Genomic DNA, 13,585 nt, shown 5'->3' on the forward strand with positions numbered 1-13,585 from the left:
TAAAAGGAAGAAACTATCAAATTTAAATGAATAAATGTATTCCATTAGAAAAAATAACATATTGGTTAAGAAATAATATTGAAATATTCGAACAAGTATAGGAGCCTTACATTAAATACAATAGCGAAAACCTACCGGGGACAAACATTACCTAAGTTGATGGAAGGAGAAGGAAAGAAAAGAATGGACTCAGTAGAATTTCTGGTGTAATTTTGTTGAATGACAACATTGTCTGACTGGCTTAATGCAACCTAGATTGTATACCTAAAATGGATGAGGGGGGGTGGTTTGGGAGGAAAGGGGGGGGGGAGAAAAAGTCACTGTATATGTGTGAAAAAGAAATAGTGTATATCATGGCTAATGTGATTTATGGTGTGAAAAATAAAAAAATTTAAAAAAAAAAACCAAAAAGAATGAGAAGAGATCTTCAACAGGAACTCTCCTTACTATGTCCCTTTTCTAATATAGAGACCTTTAGGAGAAAGGAAATGTCTCAGATTTATCCACAGTTTGAAAATATAGCTCCATATTTTACAAAATATCTATTTGACTCTTAAATTAAAAGTAATTTTTTCAAGTGGTACACTTGAATTTCCACGTGCCATCGCTCCATTCCCAAATCTATCTCAGACTTCTAAGTTATAGCCATACATTTTCTACCTATTTCTAAAGCAATTTGAACAAACTTTACTTGATAGAATTTTAATTTAGATTTAACCCCTCTAATATCACCCAATAAAAAATAACATTGGATACTGTGGGAATTTAACCTCTATTATTCGTTCTAATAAATTATGTATTTCTAACCAAAAAGGTTTAACCTTAGGACACTGCAAAGTGGAATGGAAAAATGTACCAACTTCCTGTCCACATCTTAGTCATAAATCCGAGAAAGTCTGATTCAATTTATTTAGCTTTTGTGGTGTCAAATATAACTGATGAATAAAATTATATTGTCCCAACCTATACCTCACATTTATTGTACTTTTCATACTTTCTCTATACAACTCAATCCAATTATGCTCATCTATTTGCTTATTCAAATCTACTTCCCATCTTTGAATTGAATTATGAACCCCCATTTTGAGCTTTTTTTTGTAAAAATCTATACATTACTGAAATTAATTTCTTTATATCACAGTTACACAATAGAGATTCCATTTCTGTCTCCACCGGCAATAATGGATCTTGACCAAAATTTTCACATAAGAATCTAATAACCTGATAATAACAAAACCTGGTACTCTCAGATAGCTTAAATTTCCCCTTCATTCTACTAAGTAACACATTTCCCTGCTTCAAATAAATCTTCAATCTTTTTAATACCATTACATTGCCAGATCTTTAGAAATTGAATTCCCATAGAAAATGGAATGTCTATTTTGAAATAAGGGTGTTCTTTTTGACATCTAACCTCCTCCAATAGCTTTATCAAACTTATTCCAAAGCTCAATTAAATGTTTCAATATAAAAGTTTCTCCATTCACTGTTAACAATCTTGAATTCCATTTATAAATAAAATCTTATGGGCTTGTTTCCTCTATTTTACAAAATTCTATATTTACACAAGCTGGTATTTTATCTAAGTCATACATTACATTAATAAAACACAACTGGGCTGCTTTATATTAGTTCATAAAATTGGGGAGCTGCAAACCTCCCATTTCCACATTAATTTTTCCAAAGAAACCCTTGCCATTTTCCCTTTCCATAAAAATTTTCTAACACAAGCATTTAATTCCTTAAAATTTTTTTTGAGGAACTGCGATTGGAATCGATTGAGAAAGATCCTGTATTCTATGTAAAACATTCATCTTAACACAATTTATTTTACCTATTAAACTATTCCATCTTTCCAAATTGTCAATAATAATGAATAATTTAAATCATTTTTAAAATTCTGGTTACACATGAATACCTCAATATTTTATTCCAGCTTCTAGCCATCTAAAATCAATTGCTCTCTTACATTATGTACAATCCCCATTTACTAAGGGCATAACTTCACTTTATCCCCCCCAATTGATTTTATAACCAGATACCTCCCCATATTCTTTTAATCTAACTTTAAGATGGTGCAAAAAATTTAAAGGATCCAAAAAAAGATCAAAATATAGTCTGCAAATAAATTTATTTTATACTCTTCCTGATTCACCTTAATACCAATTATCTTTGAATCCGGTCTAATTAATTCAGCTAAAGGTTCAATTGCTAAAATAAATAAAGCTGGTAACAATGGACAACCTTGCCTACTTGATCTAGTTAACTGAAAGATTGCTGAGACCTGACCATTAGTCACTACTTTCACATTAGGATTCTTATATAACATTTGAACCCAATCTATAAATATTTATCCTAACCCACATTTTACCAAAATTTTGAAGAAATCCCATTCTAATCTATCAAATGCTTTATGTGCATCTAAAGCTACTGCAACACACAAATCTCCCCACTTTTGAACTAAATGTATTAAAATAATCAACCTTGCCATGTTATTTTTAACAAATCCAGTTTGATCCTTGTGTATTAACTTGGTAAATACTGTGCCAATCTATTTGCTAACACTTTAGCTACCATCTTATAATCAACATTTAATAATGAAATTGGTCTATTTGATGCTGGTTTCAAAGGATCTCTATCCTTATTTGGTATCACAGTAATAATTGCAGTTGAAAAGGAATCTCGCAGAGAATATACCTTCAACACTTGATTTAACACTTCCATAAATGGGGATATCAAAAGATCTTTAAATTTCTTTAAAAAACTCTACTGGAAAACTATCTTCCCCTTGTGACTTATTACTTTGCAATGAATTCAATACCTCACTAACTTCCCTTACTGTAAAATAAGAATTCAAATCTCTTTGCTCCTGACTATTTAAACTAGGTAGGTTTATTTGAGTTAAAAATTTATTAATCTTGTTCTCATCATGAACTGATTCTGATTGATATAATTAAGAATAAAAGTCCTTAAATTAATCATTTATTTCTTGCAGTTTATATGTAATGATACCTGAAAATTTTTTTAAAAACTGCATTAATTGTTCTAGATGCTGGTTCTGCTTTCAATTGCCATGCAAGAAATTTATGTGCTTTTTCTCCTAATTCTGAATTTTTCAGTTCTGTATATCTAAACAGCGTGGCATTCAAATTAATAATTAATTAATTAATTAATGGTCTTTTCTTTAGAGAATTTATTTTGTAAATCTATTTCCAACTTTCTTGTTCCAACTGATTTGTCTCTTTCATGTAATTTTTTTAAATTTCAGCTGAATAACATTAATTCTACCCTCTAATTGAAATGTTATCAAAAAGAAATCTATTCCCGAATAAGAATCATATCTGTGTGAATAAAAAGAATAATCTCTCTCTTTAGGATTCAGCTTTTGCCAAATATCTATTAAATTTAATTGTTTCATCAAACAATTAAATTTTCACTGCTTTAACTCTCATACTAATTTTGTGGATTTATCCAATATTGGATCATGACAACAATTAGAATTGCACCCCCCCCCCCATTAATATCTTTTCATGTGATTCAGGTAAATGTAAAAATTTGTCCTGTATAAAATCTTCATCATCTACATTTAGTGCATAAATACTCATAAGTGTCCACGTTTCAGAATAAATCTGACAATGAACCAGGACACACCTCCCCACAGGATTCAATGTAACATCTTGAATTATCATGGCTAATTTTTAAAAATTAATATTGCTACTCCTCTTGCTTTAGAACTATAAGATGAAGCTACCACTTGACCCACCATTCCCTTTTAAATTTTAAAATTTAATATATTATTCCCATCCATTATCTTAGATCCAAATCTTTCAGTCCTGTTTTCCCAGGTCTCCTCCATCAAGCACAACTGACTCCTGTGAAAGTCTCTGTTGCAAAGAAAAAAAAATAGAAAAATAAAAGAAAATTAATATATAAATTACTACTGCACTAATCAAAAAGGTATGACCCCCCCCCCAAAAAAAAAGTGCTGAAGAACAAACAGCACTACTCCCTTCCACCATACGAGTTGTGGCTCCTGTCACAATATGGCCCATAATGGATTAGGCAAGAAAGGAAAAACATCTAAACCCTTCCCCCCTCCCCCAGAGAAAATTAATTAGAAAGTTCATGAAAACAATCTTCGGTGTACGCGCCTCTCTTCGGTGTACGCGCCTCTCTTCGGTGTACGCGCCTCTCTTCGGTGTACGCGCCTCTCTTCGGTGTACGCGCCTCTCTTCGGTGTACGCGCCTCTCTTCGGTGTACGCGCCTCTCTTCGGTGTACGCGCCTCTCTTCGGTGTACGCGCCTCTCTTCGGTGTACGCGCCTCTCTCCATAGTTTTTGTTGAGGACTTGAACTTTCCACTCTCACTTGGTGGTCTTCTTCTACTTCCATAAAGAACCTAGATCGGTTATTATCCAGAAACACCTTAAAAGTATATGGATGTCTGAAAGTAAACTTGTACCCTTTCTTCCAAAGAATCACCTTCACTGGATTAATTCTTTTTTCTGTCCCCCACTGCTCAACCACTCCAATTATTCTACCAATATGTCTTTTGATTCTTGACTGTGCTGGAGGAAAAAAAAATTCTGTTCACCCTGCTTTGCTCTCATTGTAATTTTACGTTCCTTAATCGATTTTTGCTGCAACCTCCTCCATTCAAAATAAAGTAATCAGTCAATTCAATCTACAACACATAAACAGCTAAAAAAAACTCTAGCAACATGCTTAAACCTCCACAGTACTCTCTTTTATGCATCAATATTTTTCCTACATCGATGCTTTAGATCAACTCAAGACTGGCATACTGTCATACCTTCAGAAAAAGAAACAGGTAAGTCAACAAATGAAGATAAAGAATCTAAGATGAAGAGTCTGAGATAAAACAATTAACAACATTAACATTGTGTTGAGGAGTTATTGCTCTGTGTAAGATTTTAGTAAATGGTTCTAGGGCTAATGATGCAATTATTCACAAATAAATGTAAATTTGGTATTGCTGGAAAACAAGCAAGGCTCTTCTGTCTTCATTGAGAGAGGGTTTATATTTCATTTCAACCCAGACTTGTGAACACGATAGAATTAGAATTTCTTAACAATTTCATTATTAATATTTAACAATGATTAAAAATGTTATCACATAAATCTTTAATTTCATGATGAGGGAAAAAAGTTATAATACTTTTAATGTTCAACAATTAGCAGAGTAAAACCAATTAATGTTTGTATTTAACATTTTTCTACACAAATCCAAAACTCTCTCTGATGAAGGTCTTCCAAATAGAAACTTCTGACTGAGGACATGGATGAATACTTAGGACAATCACCAACTCACTGGGTATCTATTTCTTTTAAACTATTGCCTGACACAATGAATCTTGAATGATCCTGACAGGAGACATGGAACTGCACGTTAATATCCAATCAATTTGATAGCTTTCTTACCACGACATAGCTGTTATGCATTTAAAAGGCTTAACTATGCTACTTAAAAAGATACTTGGCAAACAACAGCAAAAATCACACCATTCTTTCCAACAGGAAAATTTTAAAAAGCACATTCCTTGTTCAGTGGCTAAATAATACAATTTATTGACAGGTGGGACATGGAAATTCTATGCCTTCCCACCTGCTGAGCAGCCAAACGCTGCTGTTTAAGCTGGGCCTCCAGTTGGGCCTTGAACTCTTCGGACTTCTTCTGCTCACTAACCTTTGCTTGCTGCTCAGCAGCATGTGCCTTCTCCTTTTCCACCCTAGAATAGACAAACAAGTGTCTGACCAAAAATGTTCAAAGAGAAATTAATGATATAATACAAAGACTTCAACAAACACCATTCATCTCCAATGTACTCAAGAAAAAAATATATTGGTCACGTTTAGATTCTCAGGTTAGTGTTTCTCATCAAAAAGGGGGGGGGGGCAGTGCACGTGGTTTGCATGAAATTGGGGGAAGGAGATTCCAATTTGAGATTTATTAATACCAATTTTCTGGCACCTAGTGGCAGCACAGGCATCGAGTTACAAATCAACTACTGCAGAAATTCCTGCATGCACAAAACAAATGTTCCACTTTTCCCTACCATTTAGGGCACTTTTGTGATGATCAGAAAATGGATCACGACTCCCTCCACTCTTTTCACAATAGCAATTTAGAAAGAGCAAAAAGAGGATGATAAGACTTCCACGTCACCTGGACCGGATTTGATTCGAGCAATAATTTTATGGGGGAAGGGGGTTATTACCCACAGACACAGGATCTTCCCTTTTTAGTCAGGAATGGCAGCATTCGTGTTACTTGCAAAACGCACAACGATGAAACTATTTCCTTCTCCAAAGGTGCCAAAATCCAGATATAAACCATCATGAATGAAACCACAACCTGAAAGAGTATCCTTTTATTATTATTTCCTTTTAATCAGAGACCTGAGCTGAAAACAACGTAATTTCAGAGATCAATATCGACTGTGCAATTTTTAAAAATAGATAACGGAGTAGACTCAAAGAACCAAATGGCCAACATCTTCTTTCTTGTGTTCATACATGAAGTACAAATGTAGAAGTGTACCAAATATTGAATCAACTTTCAGATTAATCCTACACCCTATACCTTCAATAAAATCTGATTGTGCAATAACAACTATTACTGTACTGTCCAACAATGCATGAAATTTAGTAACTTAATGGAAAAATTACAATAGGTCCATTTTTTAAAAAAAAACTGGTATTATATTGCGCAGTAGTTTTTCATGAAGTAAACTGAAATCTGTTCTACCTCTCAGCAAAACTGCGAATTTCCCATAAATCCAGCTCTTCCTCTGGGACCCAGGTCTCAATTATTACAGGACCAGTCTGTTTTGGGGCCTCGATCTTCTTTGGCCGTAACGCGCTAGATCGGAGACCTTTCCTCTGTGGTGTTGGAGTTTCTTTAAAGTAGGTGAGGAGTGGAGAAAGAAAAAAATAATTGAACCAGTTTATAGAACCAGTCCATCTTTAACATCACATTTTCTTTTTTTTCCTGTCTGTATTTTGCAACTTAAACCAAGGCAACAATACTTCATGAATTTCCGTCATCGTCATGGCAAAGCATCTCAAGAGAGCAAGGAGTTTCATCTACTAACCTGATTAAGAGCTCCCAAAATGAAATGAATACAGACAGCAAAAGTTCAAGTATGAAACTTAAGATTCAAAAATTGATTTTGATAAGCACGCCACTCATGTAGGGCACCACTGTCAGCCAGACTATGCTAGTTACTTGTACGCTAGTCACTTAAAGACTGGAAACTACTAAAGTCGTCCATCAGTGACAGTGATGTTGTTGGAGAAGATTTTGAGGGTCAGGATTTATATTCATTTTGAAAAGCAGATCAATAATTAGTATGGTTTGGATTAGAGGAGACCCGTCTCACAAATCTCATCAACTTTTTGAGATGGATGGGGGGGGGGGGGGGGGGGGGCAGTGCACGTGGTTTGCATGGGCTTCAGAAATGCTATGGACAAGGTTCCACATGATAGGCTAGCCCAGAAAGTTAAGGCACAAAGCACCTGATGCTTGTTGGCAAACTGGATTTAAAGTTAGCAAGGTGAAAGGAGGTAGAGGCTGTTTTTACAATGGGAAACCTGTAAAAAGTCGTAATAGCTATAAGACTTGGATAAAAACATAGGGAGCACATATAATCAGCAAGTTTTCAGACATCATGAAAGTTGGGGGAGTCTCAGAATGAAAAAGGTCATCTAAGGATACAGAGGGACATAGATCACTAAAATATAGGGTGGAGCAGTGGCAGACAGAATTTGATCCCATCAAGTGTTAGGTAATGCATTTCATCCGAAATTTTGGTAGGACAGAGTATAAGGCAAGAACCTTAAGAACGTTAACATAAAGAGAAATTTTGGGATACAAGTCCATAGCTCCCCAAAAGAGCAATATCAGTTATAGGGAGAGAAAAAGGTAATTTCAAGGAACTGAGTATAAGAACTGGGATGCTATGTTGCAATTATACAAAACATTGGTTAGACCACCCTTCAGACTTTTGGGCTGTTTTGGTCGCTACATTACAGAAAGAATGGCTATTATGTGGAATAGACGACTGTAGTTATAATGGAGAGATTGGATAGGCCAGATTTATTTTCACTATAATGTAGGAGGTTGAGGGGTAACTTTAAACGTTATAAAATTATGAGGGATACAGATAGGATGGAAAGAATAATTTTTTCCCCAGGGCAGTTTAGAACTGGAGAGCACAGGTTTAAGATGAGAGTGGAGAAATTTAAATAAAGGCAATCCGAAGAGTAAGTTTCATTTCCCCCCCCCCCCCCACCCAAGAAGTTGGTGAATATTTAGTCCAGGATTACAAATACATTCAATACAATGCCAATTATATTAAGATGGGCATGGTGCAGCAGCCAACAGAGAACAAGGTAAAAGTTTACGTCAACATACAAAGCTTTGGAGCTTTAAATGAAGACAGGGGAATGCAAGATGGGAAGGAGCACAGGTGGAGAGGGAGCAACAACTCTGATGAAGTACAATATTACAATTTCAAACAAGGTGCCAAGAAAATAAATTCTAAAAAAATAGAGGCACAATACACCATAAACCCAGATGATAATATAGCTGGGCAAAGAATTGGAATGATGGAGACATTTGGTGTAAATGAGAATTTTTTTTTCTTCAAACCATAGAAGCAGAATAGTTCTAGAAGCGCAACAAACCACACTTGTAACAGCTATGATTTTTTTTTTAAAACAAATTTTAGAATAAACAAAGAAACAGGCTTCATTAGATTATCTGGATCAAAGCAAATGACAAATCTGGTGGTGAAGATGAATTGTCAATGTCCCGAATATGAATGAATCTATTGTTAGGCTTGAGAGAGCAGTAAAACCGTGAACAAAATTTTAAGATAATTTCCAAAGGATTAGGAATCAATTTCTGCACTAAAATTAAAACAAAACCAACAGCGGCTGGAAATGCTACAATCAATTTGAAAGCAAATTCTCAAGTTAAGCTGTACCTTTAGGAGTTTCAGGTACACCAATGGGACAGATAATTTTCCGAATGCAGTATTCAGAACGGATACCATATGGTCCAACATCTCTGCGTTTAATAATCTCAGTAGTGGTGATATCAGTTTCTGTAGTTTCTGCAATAATGTGTGTAAATTAGCAGTTTTATTTTTGTTATGTATCACACTTAAGAGGAACATCTTAAACATGAATAGCAAGAATAACCACTTAAAATTCAAACAAATATAAAAATAAATGTATTTTTTGTTCTGCATTTATGCTTCTGTGAAATTTAGCTTATAATTAAAAAGTTATCTGAATGACTCAGATGCCATCTTCAGTAAAAGAAAGTCTTCTTCCTGTTTTTTTTACTTTGATCTCAGGCTCCGTTTAATTGACAAAAACCAGCCATCTAACATCTCACATTATATCCTGTAGTCTTTCAACCAAGACTAGGAATATTGCTGGGTCTGGACCATGGACTGTCAAGACATTTATATGTGCAGACATACTGACAAGTTTATATGTATATTCTTGTTGACAATTATAATTTTTCATTGACCAGCTTTCTCTTCTCCACTTACAATCCAGGAGTGCCAGACACAATTAGCATAATATTTACTTACCTAGTTTCAAACATTAATTTGAAGCATTTCTCAGATTAATTTTGAAATTCTCCCAATGTGAACTATTCAATTTTTGTCATATAGTACATTTAATCACAAAGGTGACTTGAAAGGGGTCAATTTTTGATATTCATGTTTCCTTATAACTTTGGAGGAGGTGATTCAGTCAACTGAATCTATATTGGATCTCAAGGTCGAACTTGTTTCTCTCATATGCCCAATCACCCCCTCTGTTCTCCTCGCACCCACCAACACTTCAAATAGTTTACAAATCAGCATTCCAATTAACACATCTCTGGGATGGGGGGGGGGGTGGAAATCAAAACACCTGGGGGAATGCGTATGTGGTCACAAGGAAAGTGTGCAAACTCCTCACAGACAGTAGTGAAAATCAGGATCAAAATCAGATGACTGAAGCATAACTCACTCTCCTAAATGAGCAACATGGAACCGTGACTATCTCTATCTCATTTCAAGGCTTACAAGCAATGTGCCTTTCAATGTGCAGAAATTGACTCCAAAGAAAAATCACTGTTCTTTACTACAATCAACAAAAAAGGAACTACTTTGTTGTCATGCTGACATCCATTCCCTCAAGTATGCATGTAAATCAGAGCATACAAAGACTGACTACTGGCTAAAAAGTAATTTTACTTTTACTTCAGCGATAACTGATGAACCAAAATGCTAAAATTTCAAATGAGAGCTTCTCATAACTTCTAAACTGCAATAAACAATCTTCTGGAGGAACTCAACAGGTGGAATAGCATCATTGGTGTGGGGGAAGGAACTGTTAACATTTCAGATCAAAACCCTTCATAGACTAGAGATGGGTAGTATGGGGAGGAAATTGTAAGATTTGGGGTGATTCAATATTGCAAATCTAAATTGTAATGTTAGCAAATATGATCTTTTCAAGTTACACCGAGTTTTTGAGGGATGTAGTTTTTTGAAAAAATGTTCATCTCACACCAAATTTGACCAGAATTTCCCTCTAATGTCCTCTCACAAGGTAGTAAGAATTCCAAACTATTCTGCATAGGGATACTCTAAACTTTGTTTGCTAAGTAGCATTCTGTAAAATTCCACTATTTAATGCGATTTTTAAAAAATGTGTTCTCTCACACTTCCTTTGGCGGATTTGAAAATGTATCACATTTAGTCCATAAATCTTGAATAATTTTTAATATAGTTCCATCTAAAACCTGAACAATTGCAAATGCCCTTCAACATAGTACTCAAGAGTGCTCCTTTTACATTGCAACCACAGATGCTTTAATTCCTCCCATACCTGTGCGTGCAGTGCTGACACCAGCTGGTGGTTTCACTGCCATGTCATCCCATCGTAGGCATGCCCACAATAACCGCAACATAAGACTGACACCTGCTAAAGATTTCACAGTTTGTAGGCGATACCTGGAGAAAAATATAATTGAAACTAATTGAAAGCAATAACAAATTTCATTGAAAAAACAATTTAAATCTACAATTTCATACCACCAGTGATCCACCATGTAAGCAATCAAATATGCCATTAATTTTCACCTGTGCTATTCATTCATTCTTTTCAAAAGAGATTTAAAACTTACAATGAATTTTAGTGGTATGGTTTAAGATAGCCAAAAGGCTATTTTCCATGATTTTTTAAACCTTCAATTTCCAGAGAAAAACCTGAAATTAAAATTCCACCCGACACTGTAACCTTTCAAAGGTCTAATTGCACACAAAGGGTAAATAATTAAAAATTGTTCAAACTTACATTAATATTCTGCAGTAAGGTTAAAAACAGAATTAAAATGCTCAACAAGATTAGTGTAGAAAATGTTAATGAGTTTATTGCCGTACTCATCATACAATATACATTTGCCTGAAATTCTTACTGCAGTCTTCAGTTGTACCTTCGTACTTTTTAAGCTGAAGCTTTATTGTTTGCTTATGACCTACAATGGAAAAAGCATTGATTATGAGCCAGCATATGTCAGTGCAATGCCTTTACAGTACCAGTGATCGGGTCCAGAGCAGGATTCAAGTCCCGTGCTGTCTGTAAGGAGTTTGCACATTCTCCCTGTGTCTGCATGGGTTTTCTCCAGGGGCTGCGATTTCCTCCCACCATTCAAAAAAACTTACCGAAGATGAAGGTTAATGGGTGTAAATTGGCTGGCTTGGACTTGTGGGCCAAAATGGCCTGTTACTGTGCTATTTGTCTAAATAGGTCTTCATCCCAAATATCTTAAAGCATTGAATTGAAGAGAAGATGTGATAATTTACTGAAATGACGATACCCTTATTGTTTTATTATTCAAATATTAGAGGAATGTAATTTTCTTATCTAATTGTATGACTATTTAAAATTCTGTTAAATAGTAGCACAAAAACAATGCAACAAGTGTTTTTTTTCGCACAATGTTTACCTTGCTCTCTATGAAAGTAGAGTAGTAAAATGGGTAATATATTGCAAGCTCTTAATTACACAAAGCCTGTACCATTTATCCAATGCATAAACTTACACTTAAATTTCATTAGTTACATTTCCCACACCCACAGAATGGAAAAATGGATTGAATGTTCGAAGTCTGTCATACATCTCTCAAGATATCAAATTTAAAATGAAAGCATAATAGATATCTTCAAAATTCAATTTTGGAATGAATTACAGAGGGACAGACAATGGAGAGATCTAACACTCGTTTTGAAACTTTAACTTCCTCGAAGCTAACAGGATATTATTTATAGGTTAAGATCTCATCTTCACTTCAATCCATTTCAAAATAAAGCACATTAGTGTACACTAAGCAAATTGCTTAGTGATAAACCTTGTGAAGGGACATCTTACATTTCAGATGTATGCATCTTCTCAAACATGGGCGTGAACATATCAGCAATATCCAAAATCAGAGATACCAGCTACATTTTATGTAGCAACATATAATAGCCTTTCTTAATTTTAAATTGTAACAGAACTCTTATATAATGTACTTCAACATCATACTCCAGCACCATACTGGGAAATCATTGTAGATTAAATCCTAATAACCTGCATAAGTACCTGAAATGAAACAAAAGCCTTTACACATTGTTACGAGCTCAGAGGATCAAAATCCCAGCAGCAATAGATATCCATCAAGACAAATAGTTACTTAAACAAAAGTTGCTTTTACTCATCTTTAAACATGAAAACAGAATCACACCTTAACTTATCACTATTGACTTAACTAACCTAACTCAACCCCCTTCTAATTCTAAGCGCACTTGCAAGTTCAGAAAAGTTATTTTCTCACTTCTCATTCCTCCAAGTTCACTGGTTGCAGGCAATTCTTACACTGTGCACAGAATTTAACATTTATAAAGTTCACCAGGGCTTGGTACTTGCAAGGTAAATGGTTACCGCTCAGGAAGGTTCTTGTCAGTTTTCAGAGAGAGATTTGTTGTACATTTACTTCCATCAGCCACTTCAGTGTCTTGCCAAAGAAACTTTCCCCCTCAGGGTTCACCAGATGATAACCTCTTTCTTTCAGGTCACCACAGAGTTGCTTTCTCTTATTCCAAGTGAAACATTAGACATCCAATTCTCTCCTCTTGCATGAACCACAAGGGCTTTGACCAGGCTGAACTAAGAACTCACAACCCATCTTCCAAATGGGGTTTTCCACAAGCTTGCCAGCTTGTCCAGTTCCAGACCCAGCTGCAATTGCTGATTGTAGAATTGATTTCTGTGTGTGTCTCACACACACACACACACAAAGCTCGTTTGACTCACTCTGCTTGCAAAACAATATGACCCTCTTAGAACAGCGTCCCACTGCAGAATGTCTGCAGCTCTGACAAGCTCTTTCATCTGTTGCCTTCTTATAAGCAACAATCCATTAGTGAAGTCTCTTGGGCACTCTCCAAAGCTTTTGCAAAGGTTCTGAGGCCCCAACATGTCTAGCATGAGCAGAGCTCCAGTATTTTAAATAA

General features: G+C 35.2%; 1 protein-coding gene across 1 annotated transcript in view; it reads right to left on the reverse strand.

Moving 5' to 3' along the window:
- bptf (bromodomain PHD finger transcription factor) overlaps positions 1–13,585 on the reverse strand; it is a 163,588-nt gene that overhangs the window by 44,103 nt on the left and 105,900 nt on the right. Inside the window, exons 14-17 of the mRNA XM_069929749.1 lie at positions 10,920–11,044; positions 9,011–9,139; positions 6,769–6,919; positions 5,626–5,749 (exon numbers count right to left, since the gene is read on the reverse strand). Coding sequence (XP_069785850.1) covers positions 5,626–5,749; positions 6,769–6,919; positions 9,011–9,139; positions 10,920–11,044 — 529 coding nt within the window. The remainder of the gene's footprint in view (positions 1–5,625; positions 5,750–6,768; positions 6,920–9,010; positions 9,140–10,919; positions 11,045–13,585) is intronic.

The sequence above is a fragment of the Narcine bancroftii genome, chromosome 3 (assembly GCF_036971445.1).
Source record: "Narcine bancroftii isolate sNarBan1 chromosome 3, sNarBan1.hap1, whole genome shotgun sequence".
Taxonomy (NCBI): Eukaryota; Metazoa; Chordata; class Chondrichthyes; order Torpediniformes; family Narcinidae; genus Narcine; species Narcine bancroftii.